This window comes from Equus przewalskii, chromosome 16, assembly GCF_037783145.1.
Source record: "Equus przewalskii isolate Varuska chromosome 16, EquPr2, whole genome shotgun sequence".
In the NCBI taxonomy this organism is placed as follows: domain Eukaryota; kingdom Metazoa; phylum Chordata; class Mammalia; order Perissodactyla; family Equidae; genus Equus; species Equus przewalskii.
In genome coordinates, this window is record NC_091846.1 from 69,274,878 (window position 1) to 69,301,412 (window position 26,535).

Below are 26,535 nucleotides of genomic sequence, written 5' to 3' on the forward strand. Positions count from 1 at the left end.
CACTTATTTTCCATTATTCTTAGGATCTCAGATTTCTTTTCTTTCTTTTTTTTTTTAAAGATTGGCACCTGAGCTAACAACTATTGTCAGTCTTCTTTTTTTTTCCCTTTCTTCTTCTCCCCAAAGCTCCCCAGTACATAGTTGTATATTCTAGTTGTAGGACCTTCTGGTTGTGCCATGTGGGACACCACCTCAGCATGGCTTGATGAGCAGTGCCGTGTCTGCGCTCGATCTGAACTGGTGAAACCCTAAGCCGCCGAGGTGGAGCACACGAACTTACCTACTCAGCCATGGGGCTGGCCCCTCAGATTTCTTACTAATCATTTCTCTGGGGCTACTGTTATAACATATTCCTTTATGGTGGGGATTGTTCTTCAGTTTCTTGGCAGTGACATTTGCTGTGTTTCTGTTGACCTGTGGATGTTAATTTAAAATTGTGTATTTTCAGATATCACTATATACGTTCATATATTAGGCGCCTTTTGGTAAATAATATTAACCCCTTCTTAGACAGTAAATGGCACATTGATTCAAAATATGTTCATATAATTAACAGAGACACATAGATAAATAATTTTCTACCTAAACCAGTACTCTCTTCAACTTGATAAACCATCTCTGAAACGTTGTTGAGATTAATAAAGGTATGACACTAGTTGATTTAATGATATGTGCCCCTCATTTTAAAAAGTTGCTATATATCCTCTCTTAACTTGGAAAAATCAAAACTACAGAAAAATTGAGAGAACAGTCCAGAAAACACCTAAATATTTGTCTTCTAGAGGTCACCAACTGTTGGTATCATGCTGCACTGCATCTACTCTTTCCTCCCTCCTTCCCTGAGGAAGAAATTTTTTTACATAATCCACAAAATAAAACTTAATAGCCATTAATTGTTGTCTTATTTTATTCCAAGAAGTGTCTCCCTCTTGTAACATCTTTCCTAAGCTTTTTCAGGGAAGAAACATCTATAACTTGGCTTAGAATCTTTAGAACACCTGAAAGATTTTTGAAAGAATAATGTTTATTGTTATTATATAATAAATTAAGGTGAAACTCATGAAGGTTGTTGAAAATAGCCTTAGATATTTTTTACAGTCACCTCTGGCTTTCTTGTCTCTATCTAAATTTAAATGAAATGTCATGGCATGAATGGAAAATTGATCATGTTTGCATTTTGGAATACCCCTCAGAGTTTAGGTGCTCTGAGGGCAGTTTTTTTAAATTTTTGTATTCTCATCATCTAAATATGCATCAGGCACATAGTTTTATGATTAGTAAATATTTATTGAATGAATTTTTAACTGAGTGTAACAAATGCTGTTCTTAATACACTTTTCCATGAGCTTCAAAATACGTTGGCGATGCTTTCAAACTTGATAATTTATTTGGGTGACTTTGATGTTTTTTCTTTTGATGTTCTTGGTTTAAACAAAATGAAAGCTCTCAGTCAGTACAGTAGAGACAAACTGTAAAGTGCTGTTTTTTCTTTGTGAATCATCATATCCCATCTAATAAAAAGTTGGTTATATAGTATTGAATACAGTGATTCATTGTGCTGTAGTTTCTTTGAGGTTTGTAGCCTCCTGAGATCTAAACTCCATTTCCCTAAATCAAGGAAGTAATGGAGGATGAAGAAACCCTGGTACTTTTTCCCTGAGAACTCTGAGAAATAGGAATTTTTGCAATATGTTTTGAAATTTATGGTCCAGTCAGTGTTAACTTGCAATGTTGTGTTTTTCAAGCACGAAAGCAAATGAGATAGTTATTTCTAATATTGTTGGATGGAGTGTCTGAAAATTAAAGGCTTGGAAGAATTTTAATATTGTACATTAAATGCAGGTATTTAAAGATTAAGAAACTATTAATTACATGTAAAAGAAATATATCAATGAATGGAAAATAATATGCTTAAATAGTTTTAGGTAAAAACAAGTTTGAGTTTTTAATAGACTAAATGAGCTCATTTCATATTGTGTGAATTTAATAAGCATAAAATAATGATTTCAGTTATAGTTTGAGAATAGCATGTATAAAGCAATAATTAATCATATTTTTATTTTCAAAAATTGAACTTTTATTATTTTTGAACAATTTTAAAGAAGATAAAATTGTAATGATCTGTATGGATTGTGGGAGGCAATTACATTTAAAGGTGTGTATTTAAAATATCAGGAAATGTTCCTGAGGATCCTCCTATTGTATGTTCGTTCTCACTGAGTGTATTTGCTGTCGTTCTGCTTCATTTGTGCAGTTGGCTAGGCCCTTTACAATTTGTCTGCGTCTTCTGACTTTTGAGTCAAGTGGATATGCATTTTTATATTTTTTATTAATGAAATTAAGGTGTATTAAGGTTGAAGAAATGGAATTTTATATGATTTGTATGGTTTATTAAAAGAATCCCGTTTTTAACAGTTGGTGAAATAAGTATCGATATTCCTATTTTGATATAAAATTTAGGATCAGGGAAATTAAATTGCTCGCCCAAGGTCACAGAGCTAGTGAGTGGAAGAGTTGCAGTTCAACCAAAGTTAATTTAGTTATTTGTACATTAAGTGAATTTTTCTCTTTTTTGTTCAGAAGTAAGCCAAAATAAATATTTAATTGATCTGTTTTCTTCCTATTGAGGGCTGTATTTGTTTAGTTAGTTTGACTGTTCTTCTGTTTTCCTTTACAGGGATGGTTTTAGATTTTCATCTCAAGAAGCCGCTTCAAGTTTTGGCGATGATAGACTACTAATAGAAAAGTTTATTGATAACCCTCGTCATATAGAAATCCAGGTTGGTACATTTTAAGATACTTCCTAGTTATTTTGACTTTAAAATAATATAATTTATTTCTATTGGAAACACTTCCTTTCTTCCATTTAGGATGATTGTGAGTTGTTCTGATATATTTGAATAAGTACAAAATAGGAAATGTATATAAATTGATCACCTCCCTTTTGGAATCTGGTATACTTTTTGTTAAAGTGCCACAATGTTGGTCAGGATGGGAAATGATACATAAATCCAGCTCCAGAAAGAATCAGTCCCAGGATATCTGGCCAGGCTAAATATATTCCACCTAGAGACTCATTCAGTCCCCTTCTGAGATTGGACCATTTTGGGGCATTTTTAAAAGAAAAGTGCCTGGACTCCTGTGTCATTTCAGTTCACCAAATATCTGTGTGGCTTACTGTGACAAGTGTTCTGCTTGGAGCCGGTTGTGTAGAGATGAACAAGTCATTTCTTTACTCAGAGTAAGATTTTGATCCAACCATTAAAGTGGTTGTGGAGGTGTGGATTTCAGCAAAACAAATGGGTTTTCTGAAGTAAAACACAGAAGGAGAGAAGTCTGCTGAAGTTTTCATTTTTCTGTTGGAAATGCCTTGTGCTAATTTTATACATTGTGGCTATGAATTGATATGTAACTATTAAAATTGATAAAATAAAAGCATCAAATTAGAAATCATATTGAAATGTAAGTATATTTCTTTCTTAATTTGGTGCAGATAGAGAACCAGAAAACTAAATAAAAGGTTGTTTGCTGCCCTTGTCCTTTCTGCTGTGGCATAATATGGTGAAGACCTACATTCTGCCATTGTGTTTTTAAGCTTAATTATTATTTTACATAGATATTATTTATAGGTGGAAAATCTTCATGTAGATTTTCAAATTTTCCAGAGTGGGGAAAAAATTTGCAAATTAGATAATCAATTTATATTTTTAAAACATTTAGGGGCTGGCCTGGTGGTGTTGTGGTTAAATTTGCCCACTCTGCTTTGGCGGCCCAGAGTTCACAGGTTCGGATCCCGGGCATGGACCTAGCAGCACTGCTTGTCAAGCCATGCTGTGGTGGTATCCCACATAAAGTAAAGGAAGGTTGGCACAGATATTAGCTCAGCGACAGTCTTCCTCAAGCAGAAACAGGAAGATTGGCAACAGATGTTAGCTCAGGGCCAATCTTCTTCACAAAACACAAACAAAAAAATTGAATGTAATGTATTTCTTTCTGAGGCTAGCAAGGTTTGTCTTTGTTTTTAGATGTTCTAAATTGAGATATCACACATATACTGTGAAGTCCACAAATCTTAACTGTACAATTCAATATAAAATTTTATATACAGATATAACTTGGTAACAACTGTCCAGATCTATATATGGAACATTTCTGTTACATCAAAAGTTTCCTTCGTACCACTTCCCAGTCAATCCCTCTCCTTGGCCACCGAAAGTCACTGCTGTTCTAACATCTAATACTAGAAATTATTTTTATTTTTTCTTAAACTTCATAAAAATGTAATCATACAATATATACTTGGTTGTCCCTGGCTGCTTTCACACAACATCATATGTTTGAGATACTTCCATGAGGCTGTATGTTATCAATCACTTTGAGAAATTGCTCTGTGGTGTTCCGTTGTTTGAATAACCTGCAGTTTATCCATTTTACTGTTGTTTCCACCTTTTTGATATTATGAATAAACCGCTATGTTTTTTTAATGGACAAATACATTCTTTCAGATATGCTGAGGAAAGGGGGTGTTGGATTACATGGTAAGCTTATGTTTAGTTCTAGTAGATACTGTGGTTGTCCTAATGAATACTCTCACCAGCAGTATATGAAAGTTTCCACTGCTGCCATCTCCAACACTCAGCATTCTCAATTTTTTTCACAGTTAGCTATTTCGGCACACATGTAACAGTATCTCTTTGTTTGAATTTGGATTTCCCTGACTATTGATGTTGAGCACCTTTTTATACGTTTATTGCCCATCTGAATATCTTATTTTGTGAAGGGACTGCTCAAGTCTCATCCTTGCTGCTCTTTTTTGAATTAGATTTTTAAAAATTATTGAGTGCTCAGAGTTCTGTATCTATTTTGTTTATGAGTACTTTGCCAAATATATGTATTGTGCACATCTTCTCCTTGTCTGTGGCTTGTGTGTTCACTTTATTAATAATGTCTTTCAAAGAATAGAAGTTGTTAATTTTATTGAAGTCCATTGTAAGCCCATTTTGCACACCCAAGTTAGGAGCTTTATCTTTCAGGTGTGATATTTAGGTCTGTTATTCTCCTTGTATTATTATTATTTCCTTTATTTGGTGTGAGATGAAGTCAAAGTAAGTTTTTTTCCATTCTGGTATCCAGTTTCTCCAGAATCATTTATTGTAGTGACCATTTGTTGTAAATTAAGTGACGTTTGGTCACTGTCTCAATTATTTTGGTTTTATACTAAGTCTAGAAATCTGGTACTGTAAGTGCTCTAAATTTATTGTTTTTCTTTATATAGTTTTGACTCTTTTTAGGTTCTTTGAGTTTCCTCAAACTTGTCAACCCATTCCCCCTCTACACCACTCCCTGCCCCCAACACACACCTGATGGGATTTGGATTGTATTAAATTTAGAGATTATTGTGGGGAGAACTGACATCTTAGCAATATTGAGTTTTCTATTCCATGAACTAGAATCTCTCTTCATTTATTTAGATCTTCTTTAATTTCTCCCAACACTGTTCTGTAGTTTTGAGTATAAAGGTTTTGTTTGTACTTCGTTAGATTTATTCTTAGATATTTGATAATTTTTGATACTATTATAAATATTATTTTCTAAATTTCATTCACCTATTGGTTGTTGCTTGTGTATAAAAATAGTTGATTTTTATATATTGGGCTTGTATCTAGTATCCTTTCTAAATCCAATTGTTTATTTTATATGTTTTGGTTATCTGTTGCCGAGTGACAAACTGCTCCAAAATGCAATGATTTGCAACATTTAAGGTTGCACAACAGTGTGAATGTACTTAATGCCTCTGAACTGTACACTTAAAAATGGTTACAATTGTAAATTTTATGTTGTGTATATTTTGCCACTATAAAAAACAATACAACATTTAACTCTTTCTCATGATTCTCTGGGTCGATTGGATTCAGCTGGGCACGTCTTTTGTTTCACATGTTGTCTGTCCCCTGGGGCAGTAGTCGTGCTGGCACTTGGCTGGTTTGGAGCATCCAGCGTTAAGCGCCTTGGAGGGTTGACTTGAAGAAGAGCACAGCCGAGATGCTGGGGCAGCTGGGCTTCTCTCTCTCTCTGTGCACTCTTAGAGCATTTCCACATGGCTTCTCAATGTGGCATTTCTATATGGATATTCAGACTTTTTACGTTGCTGGTCAGAGCTGCTTGAAGGAGCTGTCCAGCCTTTTTAAGGTTTAGGCTCAGACTGGCACAGTCACTTTTGTCGCATTTTTCAAGTTAGTTGGCCAGCCTAGAATCATTGCTATATGAGATTATACAAGGGTGTGAATACCGTGATTTGTGTCCTATTTGAGGCTGTCTTTGAATGCTATCTATGACAACCCATTCTCTGGCCCCCAATGATAGCAAAATATGACCCCCCCCTTCCTTCCAAGACCAGGATCTCACCTACACATTTTGGTCCAGGTCTGGTTGAGACTTCTTCTATATGGTTCCTCAAGAGCAGTTATTCTCTTGGGAACATCTCTGAATTTAAAGACAGTCTGACACCCACTCTTCCAACATACAATGATGAAAAACGGATATGATACTGCAGTAAATACCCCTATTCAACAAGATAGAAAGAGGGAGGCACACACTGTTCACTGATTCTTTGCAACTGAAAACCAGCAATTGAAGCTGAGAGATTCCTTAGGAGGTTTTTGTGGTAATTCTAGTGAGTGATGCTGGCAGCTTGGGCCAGGGTGTTGGTAGTGGAGGTGGTGAGATGTGATTGAATTCTGGATATTTTGTGAAGGTAGACCAGATTTTCTAAAAGATCAGATGTGATATATAAGAAAAGAGTAAGGCATCCAAGATAGCTTTAGAGTTTTGTCCTGGGGAATTAGAAGAATGGAACTGTCTTTTACTGAGATAGAAAAGACTGTCAGAGGTGCGTGTTTTGGGGAGGAAATCAGTTTATGTTGGGCAAATCAAGGTTGAGATGCTCATTAGATATTAAAGTGTAAGTGTTGAGTAGGCTGTTTATATTTAAGTCTGTAATTTAGGGGAGATATTTTTGGCTGCCCTTCCTGCATTTCTTGTAATTTCCAGGGTCAGAATTAATTTTCCCCTTCTCTATATTCCCCATCTAGCACTTGTTTATGCTACTAGAAGATCACTTATGTTATTTTCTCTTTAGCTATCTGACTTTTCTGATTGACCAAGAAGTTCTTGAGAGCAGAGGCTAGGTCTTACTCAGCAACCAGACCAGTGTCTTTCACATTACCAATGCTCAATAAATGTTTGTTAAATTGTGTTAAGTAATTATATATTTACTCAACCTTTTAATTTATTTTAATTAGCCATGGCATGTAGTCTAGGTGATATTTTTAAACATAGGTGAAAGTATCTCTCAGTAGCTTAAATAAATTGGACTCAGTAGCTTAAACAGACGTTTTCCATATCTGATCTACACTTGGAAGGTTTTTTATTTACTTATTTTCTTCAAATTTTATTTCCTTATATTAGGTAATTTCTGTGTAGGATAGAGAATACTCAATGAAAAGTAAGCATCCCTTTCATCCTTGTCTCTATGTCCCCTGGTCTCTATCCCGAGAAGCAGGCACTGGTAATGTTTCTTGAATCTTGTGCCATAGTCCTGAAGTATATATGTATATATTACCTATCAGTTTTTACGTATGCTGTCGCATACCATGTCCTTTCTTTTTCTGGAGCTGCGCCCGGGCGGTGAGGATGGTGTCACTCTGTGTGGCTTAAACCAATGATTCTCAGTCAGGGCACTCCTGGTATTTCATGGGCTGGATCCAGGGATGCTAAAGGGCTTGCAGTCTTTCATGATGAAGCTCTTCTCAGTAAGCACTGTAGTATACCTGGGAGATTTTTCCATGTTGAGTACATGCATTTCTATAAAGGGCTGTATTAAAGTTTAAAAAAAACTCATGATGCCTTTAAGGATTAACTTTTCTTACAAGCACTTTTTATTTATTTCTGTTTACTTAGTCTCTTCATTTATTTAATGGAATAAGTGGTCATCAAATTATTTTGTTGACTGCTTAGTAAATGACAATTTTTAATAAAGAACTGGGAGACTACACAGAATTTAGAGAAAAACAAACTCGTGATTCTATATGTGAATCTAATACTTTACAGTTGGAAATGTTGCTGAGAATTCTTGGTTAATTTGGCTTTATTTCTTAGAGACTAAGTCTACTTTCATTTCCTTGTCAACTAGGATTAAAAAAGAGTTTGAGAGTTATAATGATTTAAAATATTTTTAGATGTACTTCATACAGTCACCTTTAAGAATCTTAGAAACAAAATTCTAACTTAGTGGCATTTCATTACTCTAATGTTTTCCTTTGTTTGGAATCCTTCTTGAGGTTTAGGTAGATTTTTATTCCTAAAAATTAACTTTGCAGTCGTATGTTAACTATTCATTTTATTACCCTACCTGTTATACCCATGATCCTTTTTTATCTGACTTTTTCAGTATCCATGTAAGATATTAAGATTGTATTATCTACTGTTTATAATGCATGAGGAAACAGAGTGACTTGCCCAGGGAGGTTGCATAGCTGTTTGGACCTAGAATTAGTGCCTAGTCTTTTGGCTTCTAGAGCAGTTTTTTCCTCTGTGAACTTAATATATGCGTTCAGTAATATGCATCTACTCTTTAATCTTGAAAATAGATTAATCCATCCCTGAAAATCAAACATTCTGTGCAAAAATATTAATGAAGAGACTGTTTTAGCATTGCCAGATTTAGCTGATAAGATAAAAGTTAAATTTAAGTTTCAGGTAAGCAATGATTTTTTTAAAAAGTAAAAAATATGTCCCATGCAATATTTGGGACATATTTTTATTAAAATTTTTTATTGTTTATCTGAAATTCACATTTCACTGGGTGTCCTGTTATTTTATCTAGCAACCTCAGCTTATTTCCCATTGTTACAAATGGGAAAAATCATAATATTTTATATATGAACTCCAGACCTTTAGTAATTTCCTGTAACAAAAATAAAGCACAATAAGAACATCCATATGTAAGTAACAGATTACATGTTGGATATAAATAAAATAGCATTTCCTGATCAACAGACATTTAATATGTTAACAACAAACAGATATTTGTAGTAACAACTCGTGGTTCTCCTAAGCACCATTGATATCTAGAATGTATATCCCCTTTATTGACACTCAGTGTCTTTCACTAAATTTGTACAGTTGATTCTGATATTTTACCTAGTGTATTGAAAATGTAACGTGAGAATTTTTTCCTCAAGTTGTTTTGATAAAAATGTTTTGAGTTTTGAGGTTGTAAATATGAAGTTTTCGTTTATTAACATCAACCAAAAGAGGAACATATTTGAGAGGTCGTAGATTCTTTGAGGTTTGAGTATCAAAAACCAAGGGGTGTGGCATGGAGAAAATGTTAGGGGGCACATGTTCTATGGGTACGGCTGTGTGCTTTTTCAAATGGTATTGCGCTTTCAGGTTTTAGGTGATAAACATGGGAATGCTTTGTGGCTCAATGAAAGAGAGTGCTCAATTCAGCGAAGAAATCAGAAAGTGGTGGAGGAAGCACCAAGGTAAGAGTCTCTCCCAGTGAACATTTATAATAGTCTGCTTTCATGTATTTCTTATATTTCTTTTTCACTTTATTGGCTAAAATTGCTTTCATAGTCATGGTAGAATCTGTTAACGTGTATTTTTATAATTAAGAATTTGCCACTTGATCTTCCTCAGTACTTCAGTGCATGAAAGTGAGAGAATACTTGAAAAAGTAAGTTGGGGTTGAATTAGAGAAGAAAGTATCAGAAGTCATTTTTATGACTCCTGTAGGCTTCTAGGTAATATAGACCCTGCTGGTGTTTCTGGGCATGTGGAATTTCTTGGATACATGCCTTCTAGCGTCTCCTACTGGTGAAGGTTTCATAAAACTAATCCTGAATTTCCTGAATTTATCCTAATATGAAAAGGCTTCTGGGGCATGGTTCTTAGAAATTCCTTGATGTATCAGAACTACTTTGGGCACTTCTCCAATCCACCTTTCATGTGTTTGGTGTAGCAGTTTCATGGAGCCTCATTTCTAATTTGATGCTAGGTTGGTATTTGTATATATTCTGGTTTTGTCTTAGTTTTTAAAAATCCCGAGTTGCATGTACATCGTTCTTTTTAGTAACCAGGCACTTAGGAATATTGCCAAGTGTTGTTTTAATCAGCATAGTCAGTGTGCTTTGATATAATGCATGTATAGTTTCTGAAAAGAGTAGGTGTGAATATGAATGAACTTTTAATCACAGGGTAATGGTAAAAATCAAATCCTACTGTAATTATATTAGTTTTTAAAAATATGATGCAGTGTAGTGGTTTTAAAATACAATCCCCAAATCCTTTGCCACTTCTCTTCTTGAGGAGTTGGGGGAGGGATCTATGTTCCTTCCCTTTGATTCTGTGCTCTGGGACTGCTTGACCAATTGACTACGTGGAAGCGAAGCTGTGCCCAGGCCTTATGAAACTGCCAGCTTCCGCTTCCTGTCTCTTGGGATACTTACGCTTAAGAAGCAGTCACGATGCTGTGAAGAACAGCTCATTGCAGCCTACGAGGGGCATGACCCACTACCTGTGGTGTAGCCCTCTAACTCAGGGCCCAGGACTAGGATGGAAGAAAGGAAGAAGAAAATGCAAAAGGAATGCTCTCCGCATGTCTTTAGGAAGGGTCCCAGAGCCTGCCAGTATTGATTACCTGGTGGTGATCTGGAGTTAGCCACTTTGCCAGGGAGGCTGGGAAATGTCTTTTTTCCTTAAGTTACCACGTGCTTGGCTAAAATTCCAGATGTGTGGAAGAAGGGGACAATAGATGCTGGTAGAACAGTAATAGTCTCTGATACTTCTTTTTTTTGCAATTTTATGTTGTGCGTTCTGTTGAATCTTGTCCAATATAATTAACTTTCTCTTTTCATTCAAAATTCACTGAAGTCTTATCTGAGATAGAAGTCTTTCACAGACGGAAATCTTGAACCATGATTTTGATTTATTTCCCCTCTCTCTCTCAAGATGTAAATTTTTCACGTGAACATCTCATTAATTAATTTAGAGGAAAAAAAGAAGAACATTTAAAGCAGTAGGAATCAAAATTTTAAAAAAACCACCCTAGAACTGATTGTTATTAGTGACTTGATATGTATTTGTGTGCTGTGAAATATTAAAGTAGTTGGAATCGGTAGTTGTCAGTTCCTAGAGTGAGAATTTACCACTGTGCTTTGAGTGCAGTGATGAAGTTGCTTATAGCTCTGAGTATCACCAGCAGAGTTTATGACAATGGAAAGGACAAGACCAGACAGGACAAACATAGTTTTACTCAACTGTACTTGAGATTCTCCAGGTATTATGACATTAATCTTTGGTTGTATTTCTTTCTTTTGGTTTCATTAATTTTGTCAGCCAGTTATTGTTGAAATATCTTCTATGCCTATATCCATTAGGTTAATGCAGCACTGTTATTTATAAGAGGTAAATAAGATTCATAATGGTAAAATCCAATGGTTAATCCTAACGCCTTCAAAAGGAAGACAGTAGGCAGCACACTTCCCACCTGTGAAGTGCTCTTGCCTTCCCCCGACCAATTCAACTTGAGTATATTCAAGGCTCTAGATCTAAGCAGCAGTTCATAAGGAATAGAAATATGATACAGATGTGAAAAGACACTGAGGGCTTGCATGCAGCCGAACCTAAAACGTGAAGAACGAGACAGGAAAATGACCATATCCTTGGCGGAAAAAAAGGGAAGAGGGCATTACAAGTTAAAAGAATTGTAAAGATGTTAAAACCAATCAAATGCAGTAGCTGGACCTTATTTGGATCCTGATTCAAAGAAATTAGCTGTAAAGATATTTATCAGATAATCAGGGAAATTTGAATACTAACTGGATATTAAATGCTATTAAGGAATTCTTGTTTATTTTTAAAGTGTGATTATATTGCAAAAGAGCACCGACAGAAACAGAGGCGGAAATTTTTATGGATGAAATAATACCTAATTTGGGATTTACTTTAAAATAAAAGAAAAAGCTGGGTTGGCCTGGTAGAAAAGTGGACTTGCAACAAAGATAAAACAAGAATGGCTAAATACTAATAATTATTACATATGGGAAATATGTACCTGCAAGTTCATTATACTATTATATAAGAAAGCTTTCATAAAATGCTATCTAAATCTTACTTATTTGGGAATAATTTTAGTCCAGAAGTAGAAAAGAAGTCAGTGTTCTGTTTCTCAGAGCCTTTCTTGCATAGAAGCAAAATCTGTGAAAATGCAGAAATGATTTGATAATATTCTTTTCAGAGTTCATTGGAAATATTTCAACTTTACTTGCCTGCTAGAATGTGATTTTGATATTGTAAAAAAAAGTTTTGAGGATTTATTAGATGTACAGTTGATTCTTGTTATTTGTAGTAGTTATGTTCTGTAAAATTGCTGTGAACACGAAATTAGTAAATATGGAAGCGTTGCTCCTAAGGGAAATACAAGGTTAGGTTCCCGTGATCCTCTAGTCAGAACATTTTCATCAACTGATCAGTACATAACCTTGTTTTATATGTGTTTCTGTTGAAAAACACCTTGCTTAATATCTATTATTGATTCATTAACAGTGAACTCGTAGTCCTGGCCAGCAGGGCCATAACTTATGCCTGAGCAGAGTTCATTTGTTGCACATTTTTTTCTCTGTAAGGCCCATCACAGCCTTCTTGCGCTTAAGAACACCAGACTGCACTTCAGTGTAACACTTGGGCTGTTTTAGACAGCGAAATCACCAAAAAGAAAACCACACACACACACACACACAAAAAAAACCCCTGCAAAAATGCAAAGAACATGGCAATAAATAAACTGTGAAAAGGACACTTGTTTACAGTATGAGAGCTGAATCAAGAAGGCAGTGTTGCCTTGTTCCACCTCTGCTGGAAACACGCATATTGGGAGTGTCATAAACGACTGTGAAAATGCTGCGAGTATTAATTTTGGGGTTACAAATAAATTTTAGCAAATAGGCAAATTTGAAAAATGGTATCCATGAATAACAAGGATCAATTGTATATGTTAGCTTCCAAGAATTTATTTTTTTCCCAATTTTAGCTTGAAGTAATTCTGAATATATATGTTAAATTTTACTAACTGAAACTACTTGTGCTGAAGTAGTTGTATATTTTATAAACCAATTAAAGTTGCAATATAATGTGGAAAGTTCAAATGTTAGTTTTCTAAAAATCTGAAATTGATGTATTTAAATGTTATGCTTAATAATACAAGCATATATTATAAGCATATGCAAAGCATATAATGTGAAATCTTAAATTGATATAGATGATCATATCTGAATAAACTTTAAGAAAACTTTTATGTAAAGCACACAGAAGAGTACTTGAGTTTTGTTCAAAATGTAGATTATTACTCTTTCTGTATTTGTAGCATTTTTCTGGATTCTGAGACTCGAAGAGCGATGGGAGAACAAGCTGTAGCCCTTGCCAAGGCAGTGAAGTATTCTTCTGCTGGAACTGTAGAATTCCTTGTGGACTCAAAGAAGAATTTTTATTTCTTAGAAATGAATACGAGACTTCAGGTAACAAAAACTCTGTTTTTCATTCCTCTCCATGCCTCTGTATTTTACCCTCCCTCACCCACCCCTTTTTGCTTTGTAAAAGTTAAAAATCAACTTCATAAAGTGTTAAAGAAAGATTTAGTGTTTCTGCTTGTGCTCAAACGTGTTAGACATGCTGGGTGAGCACCGGGTCAGTTGAACGTCGGTGTCCAGCCCTCTGCTTTATTACTGTTAAGTCTTCAGATTGGGAATTCCACTTTGGTTTTTTTCTTGAGCCTCTCTCGATGAACCACATTAGTTAGCGTTACTGTGCTGTTAAGAGAAACTAGTCTAGGTATGATAAATACAAAGAGATTAACTGCTTACAAATGCTTAGAAGGGATGGAGGAAGGACAGGTCGGGTACCCAGAGCGAACTTTCAGGAATGACTCTCAGAACTATACCACCCAACCTGGCTTCTGGAGCAACTGGCTCCTTTGCCATGGCTATGAGCTTGAGAAATCAAGTGGCCACCCCTGAAACTGTTGACTTTACGGACATAACTACCTCATTCCAATTAAGGTCTCAGGAAGCCATTAGTGCTATTAGCTAACTGGTGGCTTTATTTCCTTCCTTCTTCCCTTTTTTCTTTTATTTAAACTGTAAACTAAAATACACATAGAGAAAAGTATATAGAACATAAATGTATAGTTGGAAAAATTTTTATAGCAAAAAATCCATGTAAGCGTCGTCTGGATCTAGAAGTACCAAAATGCCAGCCCTTCTTACCACCCGCAACATTTTCCCCTTCTCAGTTATTCCTCCGCCATGTTCCTAGAGCCATTCACTCTTCTGACTTAGTTCTAAACACCTCTTTGCATTTTTGTATAGTTCTTCCTTTTAATTATGTACATCTAAGCAATATAATTAATTTTGCCTGTTTCTTTTTTAAACTTTAAATCAGTGGGATCATATAATGTATAATTTTTTGTACCTGGCTTCTTTTCTCAACATTATGCTTATGAGATTATATCATGGGACTGATTTTCATCTACTATGGCAGAATTTATGTATCTAGATGCATTTTGAGACCAATATCATACATGTTTGAAGAGTTTGTGTAGGGAATAACCTCAGTAGTTATTGCTCAAAACTTGTGACACTTCCATTTGAAATTACTTTATAAGTCTGTATTGTATTGTTGTGAATATCTTTAGAAGTGACAGAATTTTGCCTTTTGGAGATAAATTTGATTTTGATTAAAAATATGTCTTTATAACAAAGTATGTCTAATTAGATAATTAGCTGGGAAATCATGTTTTTGATTAAAATGGAGACTTTATTATGTCATGATGAAAATAATAGCTCGTAATGTGATTCTGAAGGCAATTTGAAGTGACTATAAAACATTTGTATTTTATTCCAGATGCAAAAGATACTAGATTGTTTAGTTGGAATGCTTATCAGAATTTATGGAATTAATAACCAATCTTTTTAGGATACTTTATTACTATGTTCTTGTGTGTGTGTGTGTGTGTGTGTGTGTGTGTGTGTTTTCATTTGTTTCTAGCTCATTTATCTCAGCCCATAAGATTTTTCAAGTTTGTCCCATGGTTGTTTTTTGTATAAGACCTCCAGAAGTTGGTATTTATATCAAATAATTCTATGTAGTTGGTCAAAATCATTTAGGTACCTATGTTTATATTATGTATCTTGGATAGGCCAGGAAATTATGTTCTATACCCTCAACAAAGATTATATATGAATTTCAGGAAGAAAATTAAATTCATAAAGAATTCTATCATATTAGATCTGATAGTACCTAATTCTACACTACCTACTAATATCACACTTTGATACGTTTGTGTCTCCCATTTAATGTTTAATAATATTTCTTTTTTTGTGCATTTATTTCCAGTGACAGTAATCCCATGAGTTACCAGACAAATTAATTTAGATTCTTTTGGAAGTATGTATGTGATGGGGAAATATTTGGTGGTGGAGGCTGTACTTGAATGGGAGCATGAGAAAAGAATCTTGGATTTCATAGTATGCAGAAAGCCATTCTTACATATTTCAAAGACTTCTTTCTGATATTGTTTAAATAATTTAAATGTTCTTTTAATAGTAGATTTTCTCTTTCGAATTTCTTAACTAAGCTTAAATTATAATACTTAAGGCACATTCACCAAATTCTTTATCTTCAAAGATATATGTTATCTCTAATTAGTGTTTCAGTTTGAGCTTGCAGGGCTGTAATTTTCTTTGTTCTTTGTTTTTTTCCTTGAAATTTCCTGATTGAATTGCCCCTTTTCCAGCTTTGGAACTTGTACATTTTTTCTAGTAACAGATATGTGAGTAACATCTTCATTTTGCTAGATTTCCTTAAGAACGAAATTTGAAATAATAAATACAGTTTTTCCTTAAAGAGATGTAACACTGAGAAGTCACCAGGTTTGGTGCATAAATACTTGGTTTACTTGATTGGTTTTATTCTCAGTCTGGTCAGAATTTGTGTATCAGAATTAGCTGTACTATCTTTGTATATGTTTGTTTGTTTTTAAAGTCACTAGTTTTCTGTCGCTTAAAGATAAAATTCAAATAGTTTTCTGTTACAAGTTCTTTTCTCTGTGGCTTTAACTCCCCTCAGAGTCCTCTTTCCTGCCACTGCCTGTCTCCGTGTACTAGTTTGGAGAGAATCCTTTCTTTCCCTGCAGTCTGTCATTCAGTTTGACCTGCGTGTGCCTTTATCATGTTACTCCCTTTGGTCGGATGCTCTCTGTTCACTTCTTGTACTAGAAACTCATGTGTTGATCCACACCCATCTCACTTGTTTCCTCTTTGCATGTGAAAGATGAATAGATAGATGAAGTACTCTACCAAAATATGCAATTTTGTTAAAATGCTATTTTAATGGACTAAATTATATGTAATTTTGCTCGAATAATTTTATTATTATTATTTTATTGAATGATAATACTAAGAATTCATATAATTGGTAAAAAAGAAATCCAAATGGTTCAAAAGAGTCTGTTGGAAAGTAACTCTCCCTACCACAGTTTTATCACAAGCATTTATTTCTCCACTAGAGGCAGCCTTTGTTTTACTTAACAGTGTATCTTTGGTAGTGTTCCATACTCAACTTAAAGTGTTATCATCTTCATTTTTATGATTTTTAATATTCAGTTGTATGGATGAACAATCGTATTATTTCACCAATTTCCTATTGATAATTTTTCCAGTATTTTGCTATCACAAATAGTCCAATTATGAATGATCCTTCATGTCATGATTTTGCACATGTGGAAGTAGAATTGCTGGGAATATAATATGGGCTTTTATAATTTAGTTAAATATTATCAAGTTGCCTTTTATAGGAGAGCTTATTTCCTCACTCCCTGGCTAAAAAGATCTTTGCCTTTTGATCTTTTTCTCTATAATAGTGAAAAATGGTATCTCATTTTCATTTTCCTTATTAAGAGTAAGGTTGAATTTTTCTTCATAGATTCATTTACATTTGCTTTTCTTTGAATAGACTGTTAGATCCTTTGCCCTTTGAATTTTCTTATTGACTTGTAGATGTTCTTTATATTTTCAGGATTTAGCCATTTGTGATATTATCAGGAAGTGATGCTTCATGAATATTTTCACATTTCTACACAGTGAGGGCTTTCTAATCAAAGACCTCTGGCACCTGGATTAAAGGATAGCAAGTTAAAAGATAGAGTGCTGGAGAGAAAGTCTTATTCTCCCCAGAAGGATGTGTTTGCATTCCAAGCTGTGTTGGCTCTCCTCCTCCAGAACGGTGGAAGGAGGGCTATGCCGGCAACACTCATGTAAGCTCTGAGCTGAGTAGTTCTGGGGTTCCTCTCCTGTGGACATACCCCTCTGCCTGCACAGGGATGTCAGGCCCCACAGAGAAGTAGGGTGTGGGGAATGGTGCTAAGATGCTCTGCAAGTAAACTGTTCGTTTCTTCTCTGATCCAGAAACTGTTTCATGGCAGGAATGACAAATAAATGTATATATAAAAACATAACAGATATGATTTATAGCTATTTTTGTCTTAGCTGTTTTACCTTGTATATTGTTTTTTTCTTCCCATGCAGGAGATTTTTGTTTCTAAATCTTGCAGTTGAATTTTGAAATCTCTTTCTATCATTTCTGGTGTTGTGACATACTTAGGCTTTTCCTTCTCTATGATGAATTAAACATTTTCCTTCCATGTTTCCTTCCCATACTTATTTAATCTTTCCTGGTAAAATTTTCACTGCATCTGGAATTTATTTTATTTATTTCTCAAATGGCCGCCTGATTGTCACAAGCATTATTGAATAATCACTTTCTGCACTAATTAGAAGTCACCTTCATTATAGACTGAATTCTATGTATGTGGATCTGTCTACTTGACTGTCTTTTTTTAAACCTTTCCATTTATCCATGTGCTAGTCGCACATTGTTTTGATGTTATATCCATATAATAGTACAGTATCCAGTAGAACTATGCCTTTCTCATTAGTCTTATTTTTCTATATGATATTTTTAATTAGCTTATTTTATTTATATTTAACAGAAGAAAGAGAAATTAAAGTGATGAAATTGCTGAGCTACTAGATAAATGTTTCTAATTTTATACAGAGATGTTAGTTCTTTTCTTTTTTTTTTTTCTTTTTGTGGGGAAGATTGGCTCCGAGCTAACATCTGTTGCCAATCTTCCTCTTTTTGCTTAAGGAAGATTGTTGCTGAGCTAACATCTGTGCCAATCTTCCTCTGTTTTATGTGGGATGCCACCACAGCATGACTTGACGAGTGGTACTAGGTCCACACTTGTGATCCGAACCCACGAACCCCCAGCTGCCAAAGTGGAGCACAGGAACTTAACCACTATGCCACCAGCCAGCCCCAAAGAGAGATATTAATTCTTAAAAGAATGAATGGAAATTGGCACATTTGTGTTTAATCCTGCTTGCTTTCTTCTCTAACTCTTCGTTTTTGCTGTTTCTATGATTGGTTTTAGATTATTGTAACATTGCTTCCTTTTCTGTAGGTATGAGTCTCCCAGTGTTTTCATCTTACTTTTGTGTTTTAACTTGTTTTCATTATCACCATCAGCATCTTACCACAACTTTATGGTTAATCAATTCTTCATTTTGATTCATTTATGGTTATCTCCTTTTTTTTTCTTTTTTAAATCAAGAGCTTATTTTTGAGAGGTATCCATGGGTGCTGTATTCTTTGAATTCTTAGATGGGCGACAAGGTTATCCTTATATTTGAAGACTTTTCACCTGTGTATAAAATTGTGGAGTTTGAAATATCTGAATTAACATGTTATTAGTTTTTTGACCTAATGTAAACCCTTGATTAACTACCAAAACCTACCAAAAAAAAAAAAAAAAAGAAAGAAAGAGAAAAGAAAAAGAAAGAAAGGAGAAATGAAAAATCGTTTGGAAGAGGGAAGGCTCTTGGAGCTGATATGTGTGGCTCAGTGCAGCTCTGAGCAAGGAACAGCCAGCGCTGCTGAGGGAGGAAAAGGGGGAAGGAAAGCTCTCGCTTCTCCTCTGCCTTTGTTTAGGGACTGTTACTGCCTCTCCCTCACAGGGCAGCCAGGCATTGATGGCTCTGACCAATTTCATTATTTTAGCTGATTCTTTTAACATTTCTTGTATTGGGACTGGCCCTGTGGCTGAGTGGTTAAGTCCGCGTGCTCTGCTCCCACGGGCCAAGGTTTCGCCGGTTCGGATCCTGGGTGTGGACATGGCGCCACTCGTCAGGCTATGCTGAGGTGGTGTCCCACATAGCACAACCAGAAGGATGTACAACTTGAGTATACAACTATGTACTGGAGGGCTTTGGGGAGAAGGAAAAACAAAAGAAGAAGATTGGCAACAGTTGTTAGCTCAGGTGCCAATCTTAAAAAAAAAAATTTCTTGTATCTTTTTAATAGACACACCTATGTTGGTCCTTCTTGATTTTCCATTTTTTTTCTATGAGCTTGCCTTTGTGAAAGATGACATGTATCAGTACCACACCCAGGGCACAAATGCACACGTCCTAGCCTCCTCCTTTCACCATGTCGTGATTGGGGTTAGCTCAGTGTTTGGGATTTTATTGTGATCGCAGTATGAATGCTGCTCACAGCAGTCATGTTGTCAGCTAAGGTTATTTTCACTTTCCTGCACCAGTTTGTTTTCTCTGTAGCTAAAAATTTCCTTTTTTTGTTTGTTTGCTTAGTTTTCCATGTGCTTATCACTATTTATCCATAGACTTATCCTGTTTTATTATTGTGTGTTTTATTATATTCAAACACATTGAATTTTCTGCCACTTTCTCCTTGTCGTAGAACTCTCTGGTTTCCTTCGACCTACTATAGTCTGGAGAGGTTGCCCTCTGCAATTGTATCTTGGCTTTCTAGCTGAGATTTCCCCACTTTGTCTTGAGGATTCCTTATACTTCTCTTTTTTGGATCTTTTTCTCCTGGATTTTTGTTTTAAACACTGTTTTTTTGTTCTCTTTTTTCTTGGAGCATATCTTTAAGTAGCTTCCTGAGAACAGGTGCATAGGAACTAAATTATATGAGAATTTGAAGGAGCGAAAATGACTCCGTATTAACTTATTATTGAAAATAAGAACAATGGTTTTTATTGTGGTATAATCTGTGTATCATAACATTCACTTTTTTCAGGTATACAAATACAATAGACTGAATGTGTCCAACTCGTGAGTGGATAAGTAAAATATATGATATGTGTCAAGTTGGTGGATATTTGAATTGTTTCCAATTTTTGGCTATTATAAATAATGCTGCTATGAGCGTTCACACATAAGTCTTTGTGTGGACAAATTGTTTTATTCCTTTTTTTCCTTCCCAGCCCCATGTGTCTGTCTTTCTGTCTGTCTTTGCTTCATAGTAATTTTCAAACATACAAAAAGTACTTAAGAATAGCAAATCAAATAGCAAATCAATATCACAATGAGATAGCAGTTCATATCCACTAGAATGGCTATCGTCAAAAAGACACTCAAGAACTACTGTTTGGGAAGATGTGGAAATGTGAAAAACTGGAACTCTTACACATTGCTCATGGAAATGTAAGTAACTTAATCTTGTTTAAAAGTTTGCATCCTAGATTCCACATTGAATTAGGTCATGTTACATCTCCTTCTTTTTGTTTTTATTTACCTGTTCTTTTCTTTGAAAGCGTTATCACTTGTTTTAATTGTATTTTTTAAGTTCAAATTAAAAAAAAACCAATCTAACACTTAGTATGAAAATTTAGTCCTTCTAATTTTTTTTTTTTTTTAAAGATTGGCACCTGAGCTAACAACTGTTGCCAATCTTCTTTTTTTTTTTCCTGCTTTATCTCCCCAACCCCACCCGCCCCGTACATAGTTGTACATCTTAGTTGCAGGTCCTTCTAGTTGTGGCACGTGGGACGCCACCTCAGCGTGGCCTGATGAGTGGCACCATGTCCGCACCCAGGATCTGAACCCTGGGCCACCACAGTGGAGCGCGCAAACTTAACCACTCGGTCACAGAGCTGGCCCCCAGTCCTTCTAATTTTAAATGCTTGATTTTATTTCATCTTTACTTTTGTTTTATAATTAATATTCCATTTTTTCTGTTTTCCTATTTGTTGCTTGAATTAAATTGCTAATTACTCCTATTGTTTCCCATTGATAAATTGGAAATTCTCTTGTCCTTTAAAATTTTATTTATTTTCATCCTCTTATTTGGACAGACGTTATCTCCATTAGTATTTGTGAAGGTGATGTAACGGTTCTTCTGACTTTCCAACACTAAAAATTCCCTGAGATAATTTCATACTTCTAGGCTACTTTTGACTTTCTCCTGTGGTTTATCTCTTGTTTCCAAAGTCTCTTACCAGCTTCTCTATACACACCCCTGGACGTGTCTCTCAGTTACTATAGCTTCTCTGTCTTTTCCCATTTTTCAGACTTCTGCCGTAGTTCATTTGTTTGTTTAGAAAATCTTTTCATGTAATTTACTCAGCTGGAATATATGGATGACATGCTCTGAAATGCCACATTGTTAGATATATTCCTTTAGCCCTGAAAGGAGAAGGATATTTTTTTATTTTTTATTTTCTTATTGAGTTAATGATAGGTTACAATCTTGTGTGATTTCAGTTGTACATTAATGTTTGTCATTCGTGTTGTAGGTGCACCACTTCACCCTTTGTGCCCACCCCTCACCCCACCTTTCCCCTGGTAGCCACTAATCTGTTCTCTTTGTCCACATTTTTAAATTCCTCATATGAGTGGAGTCATACACAGATTATCCTTCTCTAACTGGCTTATTTCACTTAACATAATTCCCTCAAGGTCCATCCACATTATTGCAAATGGAATGATTTTGTTCTGTTTTGCAGCTGAGTAGTATTCCATTGTATATATATACCACAACTTCTTTATCCATTCATCTGTTGATGGGCACTTAGGTTGCTTCCATGACTTGGCGGTTGTAAATAATGCTGCAATGAACATTGGGGTGCATAGGACTTTTGGAATTGCTGACTTCAAGCTCTTTGGATAGATACCCAGTAGTGTAATGGCTGGATCGTATGGTAGTTCTATTTTTAATTTTTTGAGGACTCTCCATACTGTTTTCCATAGTGGCTGCACCAGTTTGCATTCCCACCAGCAGTGCATGAGGGTTCCATTCTCTCCACAACCTCTCCAACATTTGTTACTATTAGATTTAGATATTTTTGTCATTCTAATGGGTGTAAGATGATATCTTAGTGTAGTTTTGATTTCCATTTCCCTGATGATCAGCGATGATGAGCATCTCTTCATGTGCCTATTGGCCATCCGTATATCTTCTTTGAAGAAATGTCTGTTCATGTCTCCAGCCCATTTTTTGATCAGGTTGTTTGATTTTTTGTTGTTGAATTGTGAGAGTTCTTTATATATTATGGATATTAAGCCTTTGTCAGATATATGACTTGCAAATATTTTTTCCCAGTTAGTGGGTTGTTTTTTTGTTTCAATCCTGTTTTCATTTGCCTTGAAGAAGCTCATTAGTCTGATGAAGTCCCATTTATTTATTCTTTCTATTGTTCCCCTTCTCTGACTTCTCATGGTGTCCAAAAAGGTCCTTTTAATACTGACATCAAAGAGTCTACTGCCTACGTTTTCTTCTAGAAGCCTTATGGTTTCAGGTCTCACCTTTAGGTCTTTGATCCATTTTGAGTTTATTTTGGTGAATGGTGAAAAAGAATGGTCAATTTTCATTCTTTTACACATGGCTTTCCAGTTTTCCCAGCACCATTTGTTGAAAAGACTTTCTTTTCTCCATCGTATGCTCTCAGCTCCTTTGTCAAAGATAAGCTGTCCATAGATGTGTGGTTTTATTTCTGGGCTTTCAATTCTTTTCCATTGATCTGTGCACCTGTTTTTGTACTCATACCATGCTGTTTTGATTACTGTAGCTTTGTAGTATGTTTTGAAGTCAGGGATTGTGATGCCTCCCGTATTGTTCTTTTTTCTTGGGATTGCTTTGGCAATTTGGGGTCTTTTGTTGCCCCATATAAATTTTAGGATTCTTTGTTCTAATTCTGTAAAGAATGTCATTGGGATTCTGATTGGGATAGCGTTGATCTGTAGATTGCTTTAGGTAGAACAGACATTTTAACTATGTTTATTCTTCCAATCCAGGTACATGGAATGTCTTTCCATCTCCTTATGTCGTCATCCAATTCTCTCAGAAAGGCCTTGTAATTTTCATTATATAGGTCCTTCACTTCCTTAGTTAAATTTACCCCAAGGTATTTTATTCTTTTTGTTGCGATTGTGAATGGTATTGTGTTCTTGAGTTCTTTTTCTGTTAGTTCATTATTGGAGTATAGAAATGCTACTGATTTATGCAAATTGATTTTGTACCCTGCAACTGTGCTGTAGTTGTTGATTACTTCTAAGAGTTTTCCAGTGGATTCTTTGGGGTTTTCTATATATAAGATCATGTCGTCTGCAAACAGCGAGAGTTTCACTTCTTCCCTCCCTATTTGGATTCCTTTTATTCCTTTTTGTTGCCTGATTGCTCTGGCCAGGACCTCCAGTACTATGTTAAATAAGAGTGGTGATAGAGGGCATCCTTGTCTCGTTCCTGTTTTCAGGGGGATGGTGCTCAGTTTTTGCCCATTGAGTATGATGTTGGCTATGGGTTTGTCGTATATGGCCTTTATTATGTTGAGGTAGTTCCCTTCTATGCCCATTTTGTTCAGAGTTTTTATCGTAAATGGCTGTTGGATCTTGTCAAATGCTTTCTCTGCATCTGTTGAGATGATTGTGTGGTTTTTATTCCTCAGTTTGTTGATGTGGTGTATCACGTTGATTTATTTGCGGATGTTGAACCATACCTGTGTCCCTGGTATGAATCCCACTTGATCATGATGTATGATTCTTTTGATGAATTGCTGAATTCTTCTTGCCAAAATTTTGTTTAGAATTGTTGCATCTATTTTCATCAGTGATATTGGCCTGTAGTTCTCTTTTTTCCTGGTGTCCTTGTCCGCCTTTGGTATCAGCGTGATGTTGGCCTCATAGAATGTGTTAGGAAGTGTTCCATCCTCCCTAATTTTTTGGAATAGCTTGAAAAGGAGAGGTATTAAATCCTCTTTGAAAGTTTGGTAGAATTCCCCAGGAAAGCCATCTGCTCCTGGGGTTTTATTCTTTTGGATGTTTTTGATTGCTGTTTCAATCTCTTTCCTTGTGATTGGTCTGTTCAAATAGTCTGCTTCTTTGAGTGAGCTTTGGGAGATTGTAGGAGTCCAAGAATTTATCCATTTCCTCTAGGTTATCCATTCTGTTAGCATAGAGGTTTTTGTAGTATTCTCTTATAATCTGTTGTATTTCTGCAGAGTCTGTTATTTCACCTCTTTTCATTTCTGATTTTGTTTGAGCTTTCTCCCTTTTTTCTTTGTAAGTCTGGCTAGGGGTTTGTCAATTTTATTTATCTTCTCAAAGAACCAGCTCTTTGTTTCATTGATCCTTTCTACTGCCTTTTTCGTTTCAATAGTATTTATTTCTGCTCTGATTTTCATTATTTCTCTCCTTCTGCTGACTTTGGGCTTTATTCTTCTTTCTCTAGTTCAGTTAGCTGTAGTTTAAGATTGCTTATTGGGGATTTTTCTTGTTTGTTAAGATGTGCCTGTATTGCGATGAATTTTCCTCTTAATACAGCATTTGCTGTATCCCATATCAGTTGGTATGGCATGTTATCATTTTCATTTGTTTCCAGGTGTTTTTTGATTTCTTCTTTAATTTCTTCAATGATCCATTGCTTGTTCAGTAGTGTGTTGTTTAGTTTCCACATCTTTGTGCCTTTCTCAGCTTTTTTCTTGTAATTAATTTCTAGCCTTATAGCATTATGATCAGAGAAGATGCTTGTTATTTTTTCAATTTTTTTAAATTTGTAGATGCTTGCCTTGTTTCCCAACATATGGTCTATCCTAGAGAATCTTCCATGTGCACTTGAGAAGAATGTGTATTCTGCTTTTTTAGGTTGAAGTGATCTATATGTGTCTATTAAGTCCAATTGTTTTAGTTTTTCATTTAATTGCACTGTTTCCTTGTTGATTTTCTGTCTGGATGGTCTGTCCATTGATGTGAGTGGGGTGTTGAGGTCCCCTACTATTATTGTGTTGTTTTTAACATCTTCCTTTAGGTCTGTTAATAGTTGCTTTATGAACCTTGGTGCTCCTATGTTGGGTCCATAGATATTTATAAGCGTTATTTTTTCTTGATGAAGTGTCCCTTTGATCATTATATATTGTCCCTCTGTGTCTCTCTTTACCTGTCTTATCTTGAAATCCACTTTATCTGATAGAAGAATTGCAACACCTGCTTTTTTTTCCTTGGTATTAGCTTGAAGTATTGTCCTCCACCCTTTCACTCTGAGCCTGTATTTGTCCTTGGGGCTGAGGTGTGTTTCCTGGAGGCAACAAATTGTTGGATCTTGTTCTTTAATCCATTTTGCCGCTGTGTGTCTTTTTATTGGAGAGTTCCATCCGTTTACATTAATAATGCTGTCAATTTGTTGCTCATTATCTGCCTTTCCTGCTTTTCTCTTCCTGTGTTCTTTATCCTACCCATTTGATACTGCAATTTCTTATGCTGGGTTTCTTAGATTTTTCCTTATTTATGTTTTGTGGCTCTGTTCTGTTTTTTAGTTTATGGCTACCCTGAAGTTTGTATTTAGAATCTTGTGTATAGTATAGTCTATTCTCTGGTGGTCTCTTACTTACTTGGCCTAGACTGATTTAGTCCCTTTGCTCTTCCCCTCCTAAATTATTATTTTCATTTCTTATTCCAACTTGTGTTATGAGTTTGTAGTTAGAGTGATAAGATCGTCTTTGCTTTGGTGGTTTCCTTACCTCTATCCTAATGCTGTAGTTGAATATTTGCTGTCCTATTCTGGTTCTATCTATCTGTCTCCCTACTCTGTGGTTTGTGACCCCTTTCTCCCTTTTTTTTTTTTCAGGTATGAGAACCTTCTTGAGGATTTCTTGTAGTGGAGGACTTCTGGTTACAAATTCTCTTAACTTTTGTTTTTCTGGAAAAGATTTAATTTCTCCCTCATATCTGAAGGATATTCTTGCTGGATAGAGTATTCTTGGCTGAAGATTTTTATCTTTTAAAGTTTTGAATATGTCACTCCATCCTCTCCTAGCTTGTAAGGTTTCTGTAGAGAAATCCGCTGAAAGTCTGATAGGAGCTCCTTTGTAGGTTATTCTCTTCCATCTTGCTGCCCTGAGTATTCTTTCTTTGTCTTTCATTTTTGCCATTTGTACTACTATATGCCTTGCAGTAGGTCTTTTTACATTGACAAATCTAGGAGATCTGAAAGCTTCCTCTACACACATTTCTCCCTCAATCCCTAGATTTGGGAACTTCTCTACTATAATTTCATTAAGCATACTTTCTGCTCCATTTTCCTTTTCCACGTTCTCGGGAATTCCTATGATCCTTAAATTTT

General features: G+C 35.4%; 1 protein-coding gene across 8 annotated transcripts in view; it reads left to right on the forward strand.

Moving 5' to 3' along the window:
- The window catches only part of PCCA (propionyl-CoA carboxylase subunit alpha), a 416,711-nt gene that overhangs the window by 167,603 nt on the left and 222,573 nt on the right, over positions 1 to 26,535 (forward strand). For all 8 annotated transcript variants that reach the window (XR_011528233.1, XM_070579174.1, XM_070579175.1 and 5 more), the window contains 3 exons: positions 2,678 to 2,780; positions 9,454 to 9,548; positions 13,430 to 13,580. Coding sequence is in view for 7 of the 8 variants with exons in the window: in XM_070579174.1 (XP_070435275.1) it covers positions 2,678 to 2,780; positions 9,454 to 9,548; positions 13,430 to 13,580 (349 nt within the window). In the remaining variant the exon portion in view is untranslated. The remainder of the gene's footprint in view (positions 1 to 2,677; positions 2,781 to 9,453; positions 9,549 to 13,429; positions 13,581 to 26,535) is intronic.